At 41.9% G+C, this 23,342-nt stretch overlaps 1 protein-coding gene across 4 annotated transcripts in view; it reads right to left on the reverse strand.

The window, feature by feature from the left end:
- The window catches only part of SHISA9 (shisa family member 9), a 1,108,248-nt gene extending 1,085,533 nt beyond the window's left edge, over positions 1 to 22,715 (reverse strand). For all 4 annotated transcript variants that reach the window (XM_069210172.1, XM_069210173.1, XM_069210175.1 and 1 more), the window contains exon 1: positions 21,957 to 22,715. In XM_069210172.1, coding sequence (XP_069066273.1) covers positions 21,957 to 22,474 — 518 coding nt within the window. In that variant the 5' untranslated portion in view covers positions 22,475 to 22,715. The remainder of the gene's footprint in view (positions 1 to 21,956) is intronic.
- Positions 22,716 to 23,342: the final 627 nt, after the last annotated feature.

Genomic DNA, 23,342 nt, shown 5'->3' on the forward strand with positions numbered 1-23,342 from the left:
CTGAGAGGAGGAGCATGTGCCCCCTCCCCAAACAAGCATATTGGGCCATGGGGGTGAAGTCCCAGGGTCCAAGATTGGACCAGGAAGTGTCACCGCATGACCCCCCTTTCAAAACAAGCACACCAGGCCTCATGGGATGGGGTCCCCAGAGTGCAATCAGACGAAGACGGCTGGCTGTGTTTCCCCCCTTATTAGAATGCCAGGCCCCAGGGGTACCCCTCTCCCATTGATAATAACTCTGGGCTGAAATTCATTCATTTGAGATGTCATCAGTGATTTCATAAAAGACGTCATAGAACATATCATGAGTGATTAAATATGTGAGGTCATAAGCAGTGTATGGCGAGGCATGTTATTGTTAGCTCTGCTAACTACAGCTGGTGAATTTCTCTCCTTTTCTTAGTTCAAAACTTTAATGTTGTCACTGACAAATTCCAACTACAAAGTTATTTTAACCTTTGTTTTTTTTCTGTGAATAAATATATCTATATATATATGTATTTGTTTCCAAGACGCCACTGCGACTACACGGTGCACACAAACTGCTGGCGCTAGTGGTAGGAGGAAGACCAATCCTCCTTAAATTATATTTCCAAGGAAAGAAACCACTGCACTCCATTTCTCCTAAAAAATCACAGTATTTAATTCATGCCAACAAACACCAACGTGTTTCAACTCCGAAGAGGTTTGTTCACGGCTGGTGAGTACTTTTTCAGTATTCATTAAATACTACTACCACAGTGAGCCCGTAATGAGACATTCTGGGACATGTACTGTGACAAAATTGAAATACGACCAATGGAGAATCAAGAAAGTGAAACTTAAATGCCATTATAAATCATACCAAATTGGTGAAACCATATATCATACCAATAACACAATCTTTTGCACTACACAATCTAATTGTACAAAATTGCAATGTATCTTTGGATCAAAGAAAAATGGTTTACATTATCCATCAAACCATAAATCAGACACTTCTGTGTCTTGTTTATGTATATATTTCACATTTTGAATATATATATATATATATATATATATATATATATATATATATATATATATATATATATATCTTCCTATATGACCGTACACGTAAACATTAATAAATAATGGTTTAGTGCCAACCTACCTTATTCATTCCATTGATCCCATTGCCCATTTATTATCATTGTATATGTATATGGACTTGTATAGCCACCTACCAGTAGTTCATGGTATCAGTTATATAGCTATTACAGATGAACATGAAGTTCCTCATCGGTATTGAGTCCTTCTGGAATTGTGGTCCATAATCTAATGATATACCTACTTTCCAGTCTGCCCAGTAGTAGAGTCTGATCCCCCTCTCTTTCATTTAAAGGTACATGTGCGAAACTATAATATTGAAGGGATTGCCAATCTCCACATTGTGATACCATTAAGTGCTTAGCCACAGCAAAGCTCCCATCTCTGTGTTCCACTGCACGTATATGTTCCAAGATACGTTTCTTTACTGGACAAGTTATGCTTCCAATATATTTCAGACCGCGTTTTCATTTGATGACATAGACCATAGGAGTAGTTCCGCATGTCATCCTCTGTTCTATCGTTATCTGTTTATTTTTCCCAATCCTACATGCTTTGCAATTGAGGCACTTGACAAATCCTTTATTTTGTGTCCCTAGCCATGTGGTAGATTGTTTGTCTACAAAATGACTTTTAACCAGTTTTTCTTTAAGTGAGGGAGCCTTCCTGAATGTAATTTGTGGTGTAGGTCCTATCTATCGTCTTTGAGATGTCTCCTCACTCAAAAGAATATGCCAGTTTCTCCGAAAGATTTGTTTGATGTCAGTACTCTCCTTACTATAAGTAGTTATCATCCTTACAACATCTGAGTTATCAGACGTCAATGATGATTTATCCATCAGAATGTCTGTACATGTTAAACTACTGGCTCTGACTGCTCCCTGTTCAATAAACCTTGCTGGATAACCTCGCTTATTAAATCGTTTCATGACTTCTTTAAACTGAAGGTCCACATCAGTTTCCAAGGAGCAATTTATTTTGGTGTGGAGTAATTCACCATATGGAATGTCCGTAATTAAAGCTCTAGGGTGAAAACTTGAGCCATGTAAGACACTGTTTGCAGCTGTTGGCTTTCTATATAAAGTTGTTTCAAGTTTGTTGTCATGTACAAACACACAAATGTCCAAAAAATAAATCTATTGCTAGCTTATATTGTATGTGAATTTTAAACCACAATCATTTGAGATTATGTCTTCAAAATATTCTAAAAAGAGATCTTGTGTACATTTCCAAATTAGGAATAAGTCGTCAATGTACCTCAACCAAGTAATGACGTTGGACACAAGCTCATTGTATTTTTCTTGCCATGAGATTTCCCGCTCCCACCAGCCCATTGTCAGATTAGCGTAACTGGGAGAAAAGGAAATCCCCACTGCTGTCCCACATGTCTGTTGATATACTTCACGGTTAAAAAGAAAACATTATTGCACAGACACATCTCAATCATCTTCAATAGCATGTCTGAATGCTTGGACTCTTTTAGTTTTCTCTGTCTCAAAATATACTTAACAGCATGTGAGAAAACATGGCTGATTGCAGAGATCCTTTTGACTTCATTTTTCACTTTTTGGTGGTGTTCTCCTGACTCTGATGGTGCCCTGGGTACTGATAACCAGTTCCAGGGCCTGTGCTCTGTATAAAATAAGTATGCAAATTAGGCTAATTATAATTGGCTATGTCAACCTACCTATAAGTCCCTAGTATATGGTAGGGCATGTAGGTTTAGGGACACTTGCATAGAGAGTGTACCCACAGGTGCACTGCTGAGGTGCCCAGTGTAAATTTAAAGGCAGGCCTGCCGTGCTGGATGCTTTTAAATTAATGTTACATGCAAATTCAGCTTTGGAATTAAAATTACTTCCAAAGTCTTAAACAACCTTATTTTTACATATATGTCACCCCTAAGGTGTGCCCTATGTGCCCCTAGGGCTTGGTGCCATGTAACTATAAGCAGGGACCTTACAAAAATAGTTTTATAAGCCCTGGTGAGGTAAAACAGACAAATTAGTTTTCCCTGATTGTAGTGAATGGCCTCCATAGGCTAGAGTGGGGCGACTTTATTTTAATCTATAAAGTCCCCTTAAGTAACGGATACCTCAAGTTTGGTGTCAAATTAATTGTTATAATAAATACCACAACTTACAATTGTTGGTTTTATTATAACTTGTTAAGGTAAAGAGTTTTAAACTCTACCTAAACAGTTGCCAACTTCAGCCATCTAGTGCTCTGCTCTGATTGGCCAGCATCTGGCAGCCTGGCCAGACTGTCTTGATGAGGTGTGAAGTAGGATGGGCTGAACAACACAAAGGAATGTGCCTGTGGGAGGAGATCTTCCCTCAGCAGATGGAGAAGCGGGAAGGGGGAGGGATGCCAAACTGGTCTTCAAAGGCAGGGAAGGATATTTGTAGCAACCCAGCACCTCCCTCACATCCTGAAAACCCAGACAATTATAAAGGTGTGTTTAAGATTTTTATCCACACCTGTGGGTGGGCTCAGCCAGATGTAACCTCCAAATATCAGTTTCAGCCATGATGGATTTTTGAGGAATGTTGCTCCCTGAGATTGATTTTTGCCACACTTCCCAGGAATTGGTCATCACAGGGGGGAGGACCCGGCACCTGATTGGAGAATTAGGACCCCCCTGTTTTTCACCCAGGAGCAAGGATAAATATGGCAGAGCTCCAGCCACACCTCAGTTCCCCACCAGATCTTAACAAGGAAGAACATCACAGGAAGAAGGACTGCCCTGCTGGGCTCCTGACCTGCACCTGGGCACTGCACTCTGAAGAACTGCACCAGCTTCACACTTGGGCTTCACCACTAAAAGGACTATGTCTACTGCTTCAAGAAGGGACTCCCTGTTTGCTACAGGTACAAAGGAGCTGCCCAGAGTCCTCTGCATCAAGTCCTGCAAGCAGACCCCAGCTGACCAGTGTCCAGTCCCATTTGAGGATTCTGACCAGGTGCATTCTGGGAATTGTAGTCCCAACTACCAAAGAGCAACTCAGAGCTACTGGAACCTTGGATCCAGTTGTGGACACTTCAGGGACCCAAAGAAGTCCTCTGGAAGAAGATCCAGAAGTTTGGAGATGTTTGGAGCAACTCCATAAGTTGAAGATGTGCATTGTGGGAGTTTAATCCCAGACCCCAAGAGGCAAACCAGAGCCTCTGAACCCTTGGCTGGTGCTTTGAACCACTTTCCTGAATTAAGAAACACTTCTAAAAGTAAGTGTGACAGTGTTACCTTGTGGGTGGACTGAACTCTGGACTTTGTTCCTTTCCAGTGTGACCTTTTTTTTAACCCTTTGAGTGACAGTTGCTTCTCTGCACTAGAAAGCATTAATGCTTTAAAAATTCATATCTCTGGTTCCCCTTATCCAATTTTAATAGGTTTGGTGTCATTTGAAAGATAAATATATAATCTATTTCTATAAATTAGTGTTGGATTTTGATTGTGTTGTTTGTTTTACTTATTTACTGTTTTGTGTCTTTTAAATGCTTTACACATTTGCCTCCTAAGTTAAACCTTGTCGCTCATTGCCAAGCTACCAAGGGTTGAACTGGGTTTCATTTATTGAGACCTAACTGGACCTAAGTAGAGGTTAGTGGCCTATTGCTAAGTGTAGGAACTTACCTACCATTACCAATGATCCATTTTCCAACACAGCATTACGGCCAATGTAGTGTCTGAAAGATGTATATAAAGACACCACATCAGTCATGACCAGCATGAAATCCTCTTGCCATTCAATTTCAGAAATCCGTCTCAGGAAATCACCAGAATCTTTTACATAGGATGATAATGTTTGAACCATTGGAAAAATGTAGTAATCAAAATATTTTGACATGTTTTCAAAGGCTGAAACGAACTCTGATATAATAGGTAGACCAGGAGGCTTATGTATCTTTTTATGAATCTTTGGCAGAAAATAAATGGTTGGCATCACTGAGTGAGTAACAGTAAGGAATTGTAGTTCGTCTTTATTCAGTAATCATTGGATATGCCATTCTTTGTGTTTCTTGTTGAGATTAACTGCGATCAGTTTAATGGGATTGTATGATAGCTTTTTATAATTTTTCACATCCTTGAGTTGTCTGTAAGCTTCATCTAGGTAGTCTGATTTGTTTTGAATAACAATTTTCCAGCCCTTGGCGGCTGGTTTGAATATGATTGAACTTTTGGACATAAGATTGTTCAAAGTCTCTCTTTCTTGTTTCATCAAGTTTTCACTGGTCTTCCCATTGTACTTATTAGGCATCCTGTCCAGATCCCTTATGGCAGCCTCATAGAAGACATCCATTTTATTATCAGATGGTAAAACTGGACAGAAATTGGACTTGGTCTTTAATGTACTATATTCATGATCATTGATATCAAACCCTAGGTGTTCTATTATTTGTGATTCTGATAGTTCCTCATTATCTCAGTTATGCATGAGGTCAAACATTGTTTTGACATCTCTCTTTTGTTCTATATTTAACTGGCATTCTATATCGCACTGACTGATGTTCTACTAGAACCTTTATCTGTTATAATGGCAAAGTATTTTGCAAGTTTCACTTTCCTTATAAACTTGTATACATCAATTTTTGTTTGTACCATATTGGGATGCTGTTGAGGACAGAAGGATAATCCTTCATTCAATACTGTTAGTTCCATATTTGTCAATGGGTGATCAGATAAATTAACCACCAAATTATTCTCCATTTTTAACGGTTTTACTTTTTCTGTCTGTTGCGTAGAGGACATGCTCTTCTTCCCACGGCTTCTCCTACATCGTTTTCTGTTCCTCTGGACCCTTTTGATGTGATGTGGCCTCGCCTATATTGCGTCTTCGGCCCCTGATTTTTTATGTTTGGTGGTCCAAGTACATTAATTGCATTTTCCCAGTATTGTAGTTTTTGTTTGCTCATCACTAATATTTTGACCTTCACTTAAATCCGTATCAGATTCACTGATGCTTTCTGACATCATGGGGAACTTAATTTTGGATTCTGTTGTGTATTGTTTTTTCAAAGCATCGAATCATCTAGCAAAAGTATATACGGTGCCATTTTGGAGTTCTGTTCATCTCTAATAAATTTCTGCTATTTCCTAGTCTCAATATCTGATTAATGTGTTTCTAACTTCAATTCCATTTTTTTTCTCAATTTTTCACATTCATCATTTTGAGCATGTGTTGATATTTTTTTCTCAATTACTTCGATGTCTTTTATATGTTCTTCAACACTTTGTTTTGCATATTTAATCAAAATCAACATCTTATTTTTAGAGCACTTCATGTTGTTTTCGCTCCATTCTATGAGCATTTGTGATGCTGCATCGGGATGGTTTGGCATAGTGAGGATACCTCAATATATTTTACCAGGGTAATTATTTCCCAACTTTTGGTAATCTCTTTACAGTACATTTTTTCAACTTAAAAAATAATTGTTGTAAATTAGAGGTTATATTCGCTGTTTGTGGTTTCTTTTTGTTGCATTCATTACCATTTTCTGATAAGAAAAGCATTTTCGCTTTGAAAGATCTCTTAGCCATTCTTGCCTCCATTTTGTATAACATAGGAACACCAAAAATGTGTTGGCAATAAAATGGAATCTCAACTGTATGAAGGAGAAACGGCTCGCCACAATGTATATTTCATATAAATATTTAATACTCAAACCTATGTCTCAATTACTACCATTGTTTTTTATTATGAATGAAATTTGTATGTCCACCCACTTGGGTTAAGAAGTCATGATGCACTAGTAGAACGAGGTCGTTTATGTATAACATCAGAAATGATATGTTATCCTCCAGGATAGTTACTTGTGAATGTATATGCCCACTTGGGCAGTACATGATACAATGGTAGTAATTGAGACATAGGTTTGAGTATTAAATATTTATATGAAATATTTTATAAAATATATTGGATTTTAACTTGATAAAATATATATGGATATTTCTACTCAAACGTCATGGAAATGAAATATGTAATATTTAATATTTAGTATTTGGTATCTAATTGTAATATTTAATTGAGATATTTAAAAATTGAATTATTTTATAAATTTGCAATGGTGTATCAAATATTGATTTATTTATTATATTTTCTACCAATTGTTTGAAGAGTAACATCATGAGAAGTAACTTTTAATAAGTCTTTTGATAATGTAAATCTTATGAGGGATATCAGTGTGATTTAAAAACTATTTAAAAATTATTTAACATTTATTACATGGTATTAAGATTGAATGTGCACTTTAAAGATGGCCACCACAAATACGTGTTCTTCTGTGGGTGTATTAGGATTTGTCTGTTGTTTATTTTTATTTTTATTTTTATTTTCACTCTTATCTTTATTTCTATGACCAACTTGGGCTGTATATATGTGAAGCACTTCATTTATGTGATGTCCATGAGTAAGGCTGTTGCCGAAACGCGTTGGATTTTGTGCTGAAATAAACTGAATTTTCATATTGGAGGTGTCCTGGTTCTCCTGATATTGGAAGGAGTGTTTTAGGTTATATTAGGGTCTCTCGGAACCCATCCAGGACCGCTGTGTGGAGCACCTGCATTCCGGGACTTGGTTACGAAATATATATATATATATATATATATATACATATATATATATGTATATATATATATATATATACATATACAATGTGAACTATATATATAAACAAGACACATAAGTGGCTGATTTATGGTTTGATAGATAATGAAAACCATTTTTCTTAATTACGAAGATACATTGCAATTTTGTCTAATTAGATTGTATAATGCAAACGATTGTATAATTGGAATGATATATGGTTTCACCTATTTGGTTTGATGTATTATGGCATTTAAGTTTAACTATCTGGATTCTCCATTGATTGTATTTTAATTTTGTCACACTGCATGTCCCAGAATGCCTCAATCAATCAATCAATCACACATAGCTTTTTTCGGTTATATTCAACCATCAAAGCAATAACATCATGCAAATACAGAGTGAAGCAAAAAGACGTAGCTATAGTATAATCAAAAATATTTTAAAAAGAATAAAAACATAAATACTTAAAATCATTAGAGTATTTACAGATTATGTTTAACCACCTGAAACCTATCTCTCAAATCATCCTCCGTAGCATCTAAGTAAGTAATCACCGTAATCATGAAACCTTATATCAATCAGAAATAAACAATTAAAACTATAAAACTTGAAACTGGTCATTTCAAATTATTTAAATAGCATGTGCGTGTATGCCATGCGGCCGCAAGAAGCTTGCTGACCGCACAGAACAAGGGAATGGAAGAGTCCCTCATCATAATCCTTAGCGCATCATTCCAATGTTTCATGCCCATATTCCTGCAAACTGGGCGTTGCCACTTCCGCAAGCAATCCTATATGTAGGACATATGAACATGAAATGTACTACGGTTTATGGGGTGCAGCTACAGCTAGGACATAGAACAACTCTCGAAGTGGAACTCCAAGTGCTACTGAAAGATTTGAGAGGTAGACATCCATACCTAAACTGAATGTACGAACTTTTGCTTGGTGGATCAAGGATTAGATCCATGAATGATTCAAAATAAGGATACCACTTATAATCGAGGAATTGAGATGTCAATCTGCCATGTGTCATACGTAGAAAATAGTTTTCTGTAACATACACCCAATAAACTGTTTTCAAATATTTCTTTTGGTCTCTTCTTAAGTTGTTAGGATGGCTCCAGAAGTTGCTGAGCCCCAAGATATGAAACCCTCTCGAGATGTGCTTAAACCAAGGAATAGAGAGTACATTGGGTCTATCTAGAATGTCTTGAATGGACTTCTTATATGTAATTAATTCGGGGGTGGTCCAGATGCGTACCCAGAAGAGAAGTGGTCTTAAAGCAATTACATCTGAGATGCGCGCACGACCAAGATCCCAGAACATTGGGATCAGTGGGGTGTTTCGAGAGCATGCCAAAAGCGATCTTACAAAACTATTTTCCCCCACTGAAAGTTTACTAACATTAGTGAACCCCCAGACTTCTGCCCATTGGCCACAGCAACCTGGGCCTTTGCCAGATAGAATTTAATAGCTGGAGTGACCACTCTCTCAGTGGTGGCTCTATGGAAGTGCAAATTAGCCCCTGATCTATGCAACAGGAAGAGTAGGCTTTTATCAGTCTGGGCGTCCCATTGCATGTAATCACTGATTCTTACCCCCTTGTAATCGATTAATCGAACCTTACATAAGGTAGTCCCATTATGAAGGATGGTATATCTTTGGGTAGAACCACAACCCAGGGTCATAAGCTTGGTTTTACTATGATTGAGCTCCAGTCCATAATCAACACAGAACGAGCTGAACCTATCCACTAGGACCTGAAGACCCATAGGTGCTCTGGAAATCAGCAGAGAATCGTCAGCAAATAATAAAATCTGGATTTTCTGATTGTTCCGAGAGGGCGCATCATTTTGGCAGTCAGCTACAATTTGCACCACCTCATTAGTGAACAAAGTAAAAAGGGTTGGGTCAAGGACACAACCTTGATGCACCCCTCGCCTAATATCTATTCTGTGAGTGAGTTCCCCCTGACTGCCCCATCTTACTTGTGCATATGTGTTCTCATGCAACCTTTGAATTAAATGCACTAGGTTCCCTGGGATGCCGATTTTGATCAAGACTTCCCATAACTTATCTCTTAGAACAAGGTCAAGGGCAGATCTTAAATCCACAAAGGCAACATACAATTTTTGTTTGGCTAGGGTGACATACTTCCAAGATAACAATGAAAGCCTAAAAACTTGGTCCATAGTATTAGTTTTGGAACGGAAGCCAGCCTGGCGAGGGGATAAGACCTGATTATCTTGAACGCATTCCGTGAGCCTGTCTAAGACTTGCTTGGTAAAGATCTTTTGCAGGTTGTCAATAAGGCTAATTGGTCGATAATTAGCTGGCAAACCCACATCGCCTTTCTTGTGTATGGGAATTTTTTCTGCACCATGCCACGAATCAGGGATAGAACTACCTACTGCTAAGGCATTAGACAGTAGGTTTATATACAATGCCCATATGATGGGTTCAGATTTAAACAAATCCCCTGGTATCTTATCAGGACCCGGGGCTTTCGCTGGTCTCAAGGAATTGATAGCAGCTGTTGTTTCAGCTATAGTAAAAACAATGTCCTCAGCAAGATTTTTGGTATGAGCTCTTCAGTCGTCATACCCAATACCCACAAGGTCCTGGGTACAAGGTATGTACAGGGGAAGCATAAATCTCAGAGAAATAAGTCACCCATCTTTCAGGCATCAGGTGTCATTACCCCCTCTCGATCTGCAAGCCAACAACCTCCAAAAGGAACCGTCATCTTGCTTCATGACTGCGTCCATTAATCTTTGCCAGATCTCATGTTCACAACTTTTTTTTGCTCGTTCCAGGGCCCTCACATACTTGAGTCTAGCAATCCTAATGTCATCCTGCAAAAAGCTTTTTAGGGCTATGTTTAGATTTGCATGAGCGCAATCCTTGTTGTACCATTCCCTACGAGGAAAAATATCAGATGTCTTCCTCAGGGGGGTTTCCTTATAGAAGATACCCTGTATTGTACTTTTTGTTTCTTTATCGATAGTCAAGTTGTGAATAGTAGCTGTCTCTTGTTCCTTAAAACCAGAAAAGAATTTTAGAAACAATAAGTACATTTTCCTAATCAGGTATGGATTTGATGTCACTTTCGGCCAACTGACACAGGTTCGTCTGAGGTTCAGACAGGGGATTGGGACATTGGTGGTCTCAGTGTTGGACTCTTGGAAATGCATGGTTAGTTAGGACAAGACACAGAGGGTTATGGTCGCTATCATTGCAAGGTATTATTTCCATATCTAATGTGCTTGTCCAAAGCCTAATATCCACCAAGAAATAATCAAGGGTACTAGAAGAAAACCCTCGCTTAAAGGTGGGAGCATGATTTAGATCAGATCTAGTGCGACCATTGCATTCTCTCAGCCCAAATTTTAAGCACAGAGAGGCCATCTGCATAGCGACACGAGAGGCAAGAGGGGGGCAGTTTCCTTGGATTGGGGAATACCCCATAGCTCATCCTCCTCGGTGGTCAAGCTACTGATAGTATTAACAAATGCAAAGCAACAGTTGAAATCTCCCGCAACCATCAGGAAATCCGATGGATCCCGGAGCTCCATAAAATCGGCCAACTGGGTAAGAACATTGGATTCAGTACCACGTGAGACAGACCTTGCATACACATTTATTATAATCATCCTAAAACCAGGTCAAAATGTGAGTTGTACACCCAACAGATCATGAGAATTAAACCGTATTACTGAATGGTCACATTCCAGCCTATTATTTAGCGAGATCATAAGTCCCCCTATCCGTCTACTGAAACCTCCAGAAGGAGATTGGGCCGCCGAGAGATAGGTTATAAACCCTTCTAGATGGTTCAATTCTGTAGCCCAAGTTTCCTGGAATAGACATACATCTTGCTTTTAAATAAAACTAACCCATTCAGGTCCTCTAGCTTCTGGTCTATTCCTGCAACGTTCCAAGACATAATGTTAAGTTTTGGGGACATATTTGCTGCCTTAGTTCTCATTTGAGGGGTGATTATTAAATTCCCTATGCTTTCTGCTTGGCTCGCCTCGATTGAGGATCAGTTAGTCAGTCCAAGTCAGAAAGTGAAGGGGAAGGATTCACTGCCATAGAAGATGGATAGTTCTCGGGTAGAGTGTTGGTCCTGCCTGCATGATTGTCAGGCAGACAACAACCTCTACACATCTTGTCTTCAGGTGGATGCGTACAAAGACTGATGTCGGTTTCCCTACCACTTCTTAGCAAACCAGTCCGTGCATTTAAAGATATAAGATTGTTTACCAGGGTGCTATCATTAAAAAGGATTGAAATAAAATCAAATTCCGACCCCGGTTAGTTATATCTGCACACCTCTTGGATGTCGGACCGGATGACAGAGAGGCAGTTCCTCTATGTACGTATCCAGTATATAACTTTATTGATAAGGGAGTCTTTCGACTCTCTATAGCCATGTGGCAACCCAGGCACCCTAGTCAAATATATGTAGGCACCTTCCCTCCTCCGACCATACCTACCCTTCCTATCATAAGTCTGAGTTAGTCTCGGTTGGCCAGAGAGTAAAGCTCTGGGGGGACTAATGGGGGCAAGCGCACCCGAAGCTGTGAACAAGACTCTTTGGAGTTGAAACACGTTGGTGTTTGTTGGCATGAATTAAATACGGTAAAAAAAATATATATATCTATAGTGGTGATGGATGGTGATTTAATCCTGACTGCAATAAAAAGAAATAATTTCCTCCTGGAGTGCGGTGGTGAAGTTGCTTGCAACTGTTTGTTTTTGGATTCATGAGAGGAAATGGTCCATTCCTCACACCTGCACCAACATGAAAGAGCACGCCAGAAGCAGGACCAGTTTGTTTTCTCATATATATATATCTATATATATATATATCTATATATGTATATATAGATATATATATATATATATATATATATATATATATATATATATATATATATAAGTTAAAGGGACATTATAGTTAGGCTCTGAATTTACTCATTCAAAACCATAGAAATTCAGCTGTCATAGTTAGAGATCTTTCAAGTAAATATAACTTGTGCCATAAGCTAATTATAACACAGTTTTTTTATTGAATAATTTTACTGCTAATGTTCCATTTATATTTTAATGACGTTGTAGAAGTTGTCATGAGTGCTATAACATCTGGGGTAATTAGCAGGATGCCCCTGGACATAGCCGGAGCCAGCCCTGAGGGGTGGCGGTCCCCAGGGCCATTATTTGCTCCACGAGGGGTAATCTAACCCTGGGAAGGTAGTGGTCCTCAGGACTTGGGGTCCGCAACGGACCCCCTTCATTCGTTTATTGCAGCCCCGGGGAGGTGTTGGTCCCCGGGATTGCAGGGGGGCTGCTTGGCCCCCCTGCACTGCGTTTCTTTAAAGCCCCGGGAGGTGGCCATGAGGGCCCCTGCATTATATTTGTTTAAAGCCCCTGGAGGTGGTGGTCCCTGGAGCTGTATGGGGTGGCCTGTATTCTATATAACTTAAGCCCAGGAGGGAGCTGGCGGGCCAAGGGGCATAAATAAGCCCTAGGAGGGGGGCCTCGTGTGCCCCACTCCTTTTATATTTTCCACATTCCATCGGACCTGGACCACCAAAGGGCTATATTAAAACATGCGCAGAGCCTGTGCTTGTTTTTTTTTAACATTTTTGCTGTGGATTCATGTCCCTGTTGCGAATTCGTGGCAGTTTTATTTTAAGTGTTTTTTTGTCCTCTGGGACCTCAGCACCAAAGCTAAGGGATCAGGGTGACCCTAGCCTGGCCCTTTTTCTTTGAAGAGTTGACAGTCAATCTGATCACAGCATGAGATCAGAAGGGAGCCTTTGCATCCTTGAAGATGGCTGCCAACACTTCCTGGTTGAAGTGCTGGCAGCCAATCAGAGCTCTGCATTTCCCTGCATGAGCTCCTCATTATTCGCAAAGTTGTTGCAGTCAGAAATACACAAATTTGTTTTTCCTTTAATATCTCAAAACCTACCAAACGGATGTACACCAAATAACTGAACGCACAATCTGTGTACCGACAGCTACTTTTTGCCATATTTTTGTAGTCGTTTTCAAAACTCCTATGGGAAGTAGCATTGGAAAGGCAGTTTTTTTTTTACCCACTCTCCCCCTTTTCTCCGCCCCTGCTTGATGGATCACCCTAAAACTTCCCGTGTGCAACAGGAATTACAGGGACACTTATCATGGAAAGTTTCATGAAGGTTCCTCAAACCATGCTAAAGATACAGGCAAGTCAAAAAACGCTTTTTCTATGGAAACATGGCCCTAACTATAACTACCTACTGGTGTGGCGACCGCCAGTAGGTATTTTTATATATATGTTAGAAATGGGGTCTCTAGTTGGAAGTCAGTTTGCACTCTGTCCAAGCAGGGACCCTCACTCTGACCAGGGCAATGGAGATACACACTTAAATAACCCCTGCTTAATCCTTGGTAGCTTGGCACAAGCAGTCAGCCTTATCTCAGAAGCAATGTGTAAAGTATTTGTACCAACACACACAGTAATACAGTAAAAACACTATGAAATGGACACCACATCAGTTTACAAAAATAGGTAATATTTATCTAAATCAAACAAGACCTAAATGATAAAAATCCAACATACACAAGTCAAGATATGAATTTTCAAAAGAATATGAGTCTTACTCCATAGAAAACAATAGAAATGTTGATTTTACAGAAAGTACCTGTTTTTCATTAAAAATAAAGCTGTACGGGTAAGCGTGCCTCAGAAAAGTCAGCGATGCGTCTATTCCTTATGCGCAAGTGAGGCTGTGCGTCATTTCTTTTTCGGTCAGGTTGGCGATGCATCGTTGTTCTCCCTTGCTAGACAGCGATGTGTCGATTTCCAGACAGGGCACCTCGGATCCACGTCGGATTCACGATGACTTTGACACCCAGGGACGATGCGTATGAAATTAGGTTGCACAGTATTAGAAAAACAGCCTGTGACGGGTTTGCGTCATTATCAGCAGCCTCAAGCAGGTGTTGTGTTGTTTCTCCAGGCATTATGTATTGATCTCCCAGCCACGATGCAGGTGGAGCGCCGATTTCATCCGCAAAGCGGGTGGCGCGTTGTATATATGTATCATCAGAATACCAGAAAGCCAACAACTCCCAATGTATCCAGCCAGAGCATCTGAACTGCAGCCGGGGTCTGTACCACGTGGATACATTGGGAGTTGTTGGCTTTCTGGTATTCTGATGATATATATATATATATATGCTACACTCTCATCTCCTGCCAGGATGTCACCAGACTGCCTGCTGACAGCCAGGAGATGAGAGTGTAGCACCAGGGAGGCCATGTAACAAATCAATGCTACTTTCTTTACAGTTATTTGTAGAATGGATATTCAGTGCTTAAAATGATCGAGAATTTGATTAACCCTTCAACTCCAGTTAGAAATATTTAGCAGCATTTCCATTGCAGTGTGCTTTAAACATAAAGCTTTGAATTGGAATAGATTTATCTACAGTTGTCAGCTACTTTTACATAAAGTGTGTGAGTAAGCTGTTTTTTGGAGATGTGGTGTAATTTACATTTGTTATATAGAAAGTGTGAAGTACAGAGCAGTGACCATGTTCGATAACAAATGATAGGGAATCTTTGAAAAAAATATCAGTGGAATTTAATGTATCCATTCACAGTCACTAAAGTGGAGCACATTTTTTTAAAGTTGTTGTAAGGTAAAATAGTGTCATTTTTAAATTACAAAAAAATTGGGAAATTGGGAAAAAAATTGGGCCCATATTTATACTTTTTTAGTGCCGTATTTGCGTCGTTTTTTGATGCAAAAGCAGCGCAAACTCACAAAATACAATTGTATTTTGTAAATGTGCGCCGATTTGGCGTCAAAAAACGACGCAAATCCGGTGCAAAAAAAGCATAAATATGGGCTTAAGAGTGTCACTGTGCACGAGACCCTATCCTAAAATCTCACTCCCCAAGCTGCTGCAAGAATTTGAGACGTATGTAAAACTCACTCTCTTAATTTGGGCTCAAACAATAAAAACTACAGTCACCAAGTTTTGGTACACCTTCAGATTAGGGTGTACTAAGGAGGATATGTTAGGTGATTTCTGTACATCTGTTCTATTAATGTAAGGGTTTGCGGCCTAGGTCCAAACGGATGGGATCCACTCACGGTTCTTAAAATAGTCTTCGAAGATACATTTATATCAAGTGATGTATATGATAATCATTTGCAAAGCCGTCATCCTGAACAACTGAAATTAATTAGGCCTGTTGAACCTGAAGTATGTTGGACACCTACGCATTAGCGCCTAGGTAGTTAAAGGCTCTACCACTGTTTCGCCACTCTTTTAGCATTCTGCCTCTGGGAATCTGCAGATCTAGGTGTTTTCGGAAATGTAACCATATGTCAAATAAAAATCTCATTTAATTATTTGAATTGTCCTTTAATTAAAGGACTGTTATGAGTCTAATTATAGATGCGCAGCTCTTTACATACATGCCAGTTTTTGTCGTGTTTTCAAAACACGTGGCAGAAACTAGCTTGGCATTTTCTAACAAAAGAAAAACTCAAAGTAAGGTCCATCAAAGAGCTTTTCACAAAGGACAAAAAAAAGTTTATTTTCTGCTTACATATATAGTCAGTTCATTGTTCGATCAAATGGTTTCATGGGTGCTTTCATGGGTGCTTGGTGGAATGGATGCAACTATTTTACAACACTAGATACAGTGTAACTTCTGCCAACTTCGTTGATTTCTTCCTGGCAAGTGTAAAATCCTCTAAAGTGTGTCGAAAACAGACCAATGCCAGTATTTTAAGAACCCACATTACGGGACAGGCTTGAATTATTAAACCAGCATCATATCACTTTGAGACTAACTTCTGGGGGTAGCTTGACCACAGAAAGCAAAGAGGCCCTGTTCTACACAACCGGAGAAACCTTCGAAGTGGCCTTTACCTCATTCACTTGGGGCGTGACATCCAAAGGAGAAAACGCAATTGCCTCTGTGTCTGCTCCATATAACAGAGTGGGTGCACAGGAAAATAGGTTTTTGGGAGATGCATTGATTCTACACTAGAAGCAGGGTAGAGAGCAGTCAGATCGGCCCTTAAAAGGCCTTCCATGGGAGGGGGACAGGAGAACATAGGCACACCCAACTAATCTCCTCTCTCACCCGCCACAGGCAGATACATTTGTACACTGTACACACCGGCGGGGCAATTCCTTCTCCCTCGTGATCATGTGGCAGGGGGCACTCCCAGTGAAAGATGGAACTGTAGATTCAAGCAATCGTTCTGCCATTCACTCTGCTGCTCTTCCCAGGAAGATGCAAGCTGTGATAGTTCACAATTGCACAGGGTGAGTGTGGATTTCTTTCCATAATCGAGTAAATGTCCCTGTCTACGCAGCCCAAAAGGTAATGTGACTCATATGAGCTCATATATATTTGCATGCATGATGTGTTGCTGAGAGGAAATAATGCTATGGGGCATTGCCTTGGCCCTTGAAAAATATCAGTATGACATAACTCATTTTTGAGGACAGCCTATAGCATGTAATGATTGTTAACAAATGGATTTAAAAACTTGTGCTCTGAGTTGAATTGTGTGCCTCTACTTCTTGAATTTGTCTTGTGCTGCACTTCACCTCACGCCTTCCTAATAAGGTTCAGAATTGCTTGATATGCTTGCTTCATGCAATTTATGGAGGGTATTAAATATTTGCCAGGGTTGCTTTCAGCTCCTGGTTTATCCCTTGTTCCAACCTAAAAATATGTATGGCAATGTTTTTTGCCACACTTCTTGTTGTGCCTGTTTTTATATTTTGAAACATTTGCCACACGTTTCAATCTTCTTTTGTTTTAATTTAATTTTTTATTCTATTTGTATTTTCCTAAATTCCATGTTCTTGGGCATCAGTAAAGTTAAAAATGCTAATACTCATACATACCAATAAGGAGAATCCTCTATATTTTTTCTTCTAAAACTCTTGAGGTCTGCTCTCAATATACCTATTTTCGCATTTACACCACCGAACTTCTAAGATGCAAAGACAGATTTTGGGGATTAGAACACCATACATGCCTCATTCTTTCTCTACCTTTAATTCCTGTTTTGTGTTGTGCCTGAGTGTCACCCATAAGCCACTTGTCAATCTGGAAAGGTATACTGTGTGGGCCCTAGTCTAGGACTGTCATGATAATTTTGGTTGATGAAACAGGCATTAGGAAGTGAACATTCTTCTGTCAATCTTTGGAGTGGCCTAAGCGGGTCCAGGAAATACATGTTCTTTGGATCCGGTCAGTGCTTTAAATGGGAATATAGAAGTGAAGGTACTCAGTACCAGATAGTATCTGCCTATTTAAAGCACTGGACCGGGTCACTATGTACTACCGGATAGAGCCTTCCAATTTAAAGCACTGGACAGGGTGGCGGGCCAGTATTGTGTTGGCATGTGGCAAAGAATGGTTTGAGAAAGCTTGTCTTCAGGGCTCTGAGCAATGTAAACGTTTGGAAGGATGAGTGGTTTATTCTCAGAGTAATTGAGGACTGAGGAGCAAGACTTTTTGTTATGTGCCCTCATTATTTTTCCATTTTAATCACCCTTCCTAGGTGTGAGAAACTGTCACGATGGTGCGTACAATTTGAGGTCCCCATCCCACCGGTAAGCCACAGAGACGTAGCTTACCTGGGCTCAAAAAAGCACACACTTTGCATGCAGCATTAGTTGGTGAAAGCTCAGCACTTTATCCCCACAATACGCCCACAAGCACATAGAGACACACACACACTTTCTAACCCACTGCTAGATTCATCATTCGCTCATCAACGGCATTAAAGTTAATATATCGTGTGTGGGCACCACACATGTCCACATAAATACCTTTCGTGACTCGACTTTTTTCTGTCCACAGAATAAGTCAGACAATATTTCAGAGACTGGCTAATAACATTGAAAGGAGTTGTTTCCATTGACAAACCACCTGTGATTTAAAAAATAAAACTTTAAAAAACTCAAACCCTGAGTACAATGAGGATGTGTTTTTTCCATTTTGACCATCTGGAGTGAAGCACTGCACAGCTCTCCCAATACCTGATTTAAACAGTGCTTACAAATCAGATTAATAAAACGGTGCTTTTAAGATCATTTCTGTGGCCTCTATGTTAACAGTTGTGTTTTAGTTGGCAAACAAGGTCTGGTTTGTTCCACCTAGTGCGGATCTAGTGATGTCATACAACAGGAAAACGCAGCAAAAAAAAGAAAGGCAGTAACCGAAAGTGTCTGCGTCCTTCGAAAAGAAATCAGATTTAGGGACAGGGTTTAAATTCCCATTCCAAAGAGTGTTCTCGACGACAACAGATGGAATCAGAGAAGTGGACAAGGGCATAAGGGAAGGTGAGGGGGAAATGTAGGGCCCACATAGCCATCAAGACCCAGGAAGGTATATCATCAAAAATAGCTTGGATCAAAACATTGCATGTGCCTGGGGAAACTATAGGAGCTGTGGTGCCTATTGACGGGAGGTGAATCAGAAAGCAATGCCTGGACTCAGCTAATTGCTGAAATCACTAGAAGTATCTTTGTATATGTCCAGTTTTTGGGTTGAACCCAGGGTTCATGAATTTGGTGGCTCTTCCACAAGATGTATGAATACATGTTGCGTGGAGGTAGTGTGTATCAACCTGAGAATAAACATGTGAGGATTGTATTACTGAATATGCACACCAGCAATATCGAGATAGCAGAATATCGAGGGACAAAATATTGAAAGGTAAGTGTATGTAGGGAAGAATAAATGTACTACTCCTAACTGCACATCTACGTGCCTTGAAGATATTTCGTCTGTATAGGTAGATATATGTGGGCTTAGTTATAGAAAATCTAGAATTATTTACTGTCATTTTTTTTCTGTATTATGTCGCATCATGTGTTGAGTTTGGATATTCAAAGTGCACACCCATTCTGAGGTCGCTCAACATTACTCGATGCTCCAAAAACTGTCCTCAGACATGTTTACACTTGTTATGCTTCCTGAACCAATGTGTGTGTGCTTTGGTGCCCAGTACATAAAAAGAACAGCCTGCTCTCCGCTAACAGCAGATGATCGGTGGTGATGCATAGTCACAGTGTGCGTGTGTTGTGCTATTGGTCGCTCTGTTTACGCTGCCCAAGGAGCAGCGCCAATGCTGCAGCTATGCTAAAACTTCCAGAACAAAGACTCAAGCCGCTGTGGTGCCACAGAAGACATTTCAACATAGAGCTGAGAGCCCCGAACGGGTTCTGGGCAGTGCGCACTGCGTGCGCCCTCTCAAGGTACTCTAGGTCGGCTAGTGCATTTGTATATTTGTATTTATTAATATTGTATTGCCAACCTTCAACAAAATAAAAATGGGCCCTTAGCAAACCCCCCAAGTTTTCGCTGACATTTATTTTTGTATTTATTTATTTAGAGGTGCTGTGGGGCACTGGCTGTCACCTTTTATAGCTTCTAAGCCCTACTGAACAGACAAGAAAAGCTGGTCAACTTTTTATTCCACTGTCAAAAAACAGGTGTGTGTCTTCAGTCAGCTGTTGGAAGGGCCCGGGTGGGGGGGTGCAGTAACTACCAATAAATGGTGTGAAGTGAATGCTCATTATATGTATGTAGCAGTGGCCGGTAATCTGGAACCAGTGTCTGAGAGCGATATGCAGTAAGGGAGACTTGTTTGCTGTATGTATGTATGTAAGTATGTGTTTAGGTATTTCGCATTTTAAACATGCTCATGCCATTGGGCCATTCACTTGGCGTCTGTGGTACCATCCAAAATTGTGCATTAGCGTGCATGACGTGTTTTGCTGCACTCCTCACCATGCAGTCTCTTTGTTCAGTAGAGAACCACCGAGGGCACAGTGCTGGTAACTGTCCACGCTCCTCCCAGAGAGTTGCCTTCCATCGAAGCTGCACCTTTAAAAAGTTACCAAGGATCTTGGACGCATCCTCGAGACTTAAAAAGGCGCATAGCTGCGTTCATCTGCACACGTCTTCCCCCATCTGTTTGTGCCCCCGTGTGCTCGAATTTGCATAATGATTCAGACAGACCCGAACATTTTCCTGAAAGTGTTGTGCCTCGGTTCTGAGGCGCTGACACGATCTGCTGCTATGATTCTCACACCCGGGCTCGTGTCCAGGGCCGTCAGCCTACCCAGTGCGCACACCACAGGCACACAGACCCACACCGGCTCCCCGCCCGCCTCTGCCCACACATTAACCATGCCAGCTCCGGAGCAGGCGCGCACCGCGAGGAGCGGCAACGGCAAGGCTCTCATGGCAACCCCCTTTCTCAGCGATGATCCATACATTCCCCAGGAAAATAGGTCAAACCCCATTTCCCTCCGACGTTTTTACACAGCCTGCTGTGTCGTCGTGCCTTTACGAGTTCAATCCTGACAAAAAGGTAGACGCATTTACACGGTGCAGGTTGCGCAATTCACCCCGAGAACAGGTGCTCTGGTCCCTATTTTGCATGGAAAGTGACTGGCACGACGCTCCCCGCAGCCACTGGACAGCGCACGGGGCTGCAGGTAAATGCCAAATGTCACTTCTTCCACACGGATAATAATGCAGTTAACGCGGCAGACCACTAGAACAAGCATCACCTGTGCACCGCACCACACATGCGTGCGCGTTGCTGAGGTAGGAGAAGCGAAACATGCGTACATCACTACTCAATGCACCATGCTCTGGAAGTGTGTGCGCGAGCGAACAGACCGTGCCCCCATGCTTTGCCACAAACAAAGCAAGCACAGTACAGGTCTGAGTGCCCGTCACCTCAGCATCTCGGTGATTACAGTATCCGCGCAGGTGAGCGCCTCCTCCTTCCACCTCCTCTCCCGAAACCCATCCGAGGTATCCTTGCTCGACCATTATCACGCAGAGCCAATAAACACGCAGATGTATTGTAAGATGAGGGGGTGGGTGAGCAAGCCATAGTTTGTTGATGGCTGGGTACCAAGGCGCCCCTGCTGAGTAGCAGAGGCGAGGTGGTGAGTTAAACAGCTTAGGATGGCAAGGGTGTCCCATCATTGCATGGGCCAAGGTGCGCTTCAGCGGTGGTGTGAAGTGTTTTGGCGCACGGTTATTCTAAGTTAAGACCAGTGAGGTAGCATGCGGATGGGGATGATGTTATGCGCGCACGACATGCGTGCACCTGGGCAGTTGAACTTTTGTAGTTTCTTGGTCTTTGTGAATGCAATATTTAAAACATATCAAATGGGCTCGTTGGCGCTCTTGTGGCTACCAAATGCCTGATCCCAAGAGGGTAATCACCTACCTCGACATGTTCTCGCGCTGGGGTCGGTGCGCCTTCTCCAGCCCCAGCTTGGTGAAGATGCCCACCAGCACCATGACGGCCACCACCCCGCAGATGATGTATACGATCAAGTTGGTCTTGTCCCGGGTGGGGTCGTGCAGGGGGTCGTCGATGCGCGGAGGGGGTTTGGCGGCGTTCAGCCAGATGGGCCGGTCGTAGTTGGTGCAAGTGGTCTGGTCCAGGCTGGCTTGTTTGAACTTGCAGCAGAAGCGGAAGCCACAGGTCCCGCAGCAGAAGATGAACTCTCCCGAGCTGCAGTTGAACGGGGGGTCCCACTGTCCCATGACGTCGAAGTAGCCCCGACAGGCGTCCGTGGCCTGTGGGGTATCCGAAGATCCGGGGTCCCCGGGACTGCTATGGTTGCCCCCCGAGACCACCACGATGCTTCCAAAATGTTGCCCGGGTTTGCCCTGCGCCCAGCACACCGAGCTGAAAAGGTCCACCAAAAAGTAGCCGAAGATGGCCCAGTTCGCCTTCATGGTCCCTGCGCAGGTGTCTGTGCCTTGGTGTGGCTGGCAGTGGTGGCTGAGGTGGCGGCCTCAGGAGTGCTCAGCCTCTCTTCATTCCCTCCGATGTCCCGCAGGTCTCCAGGTCCTGGCGCAGCGCCCACCTCTGCGCGCAGCTCACCTCGGCAGCGCGCACCTCGCTGCTCACCTCTGCGCTGCGCGGCTGCCGCTGAAGCTCGGCACTTGTGGAATCGAGGAAAGCAGACACTGGATTGTAGAGTGGGGACCGGCAGCGAGGAGAAAGAGCGGGAGGAGGAGTAGAGAGGGGGAGGAGTGGGTGACGGAGTGAGGGAGACTGGGGGCGATGCCAAGGGTGGACGAGGGTTGGGGTGGAACTTTACTTCTCTTCACGCAGTGAGGGAACAATGAGTCTCCACATAACAGCTCCTGGCTTTGCTCACCTGAGAGGGACGGGAAATACCCAGTCGCAATGGGAAGCCAAGTCACGACTATCAGATGCAAACAGCAACCATGTGCTCCAACTGTGCACGGTAGTCCTTGAAAGATCAGATGACTCTCACATCTGCGCGAGGGGCTCCTATGTGCGTGGTTGTGAGGTGGCGCGTTCACCCCAGCCTTCAGGGAGCACAATGAAGTCGTAGTGCTTCCTGGTGTGCTCTGGCCTCTCGTGACCGGGTGTGAAACGACGTGACATTTCACATCCACTGCTAATTGAACATGGGGAAGAGGTACTGTTTGCAAGTGTGGTTATGGCTCCTTGTGTGTGGGACTGTGAGGAAAAGACGGTTTAGATCTCTACTGTTGATGGTGCACAAGAAATGTAGCATTAACAGGTGTGTGTATGTGCTCTTTGTGTGTTGTGCTTGTGTGTGGAGGTGAC

Source organism: Pleurodeles waltl, chromosome 10 (genome assembly GCF_031143425.1).
Source record: "Pleurodeles waltl isolate 20211129_DDA chromosome 10, aPleWal1.hap1.20221129, whole genome shotgun sequence".
Taxonomy (NCBI): domain Eukaryota; kingdom Metazoa; phylum Chordata; class Amphibia; order Caudata; family Salamandridae; genus Pleurodeles; species Pleurodeles waltl.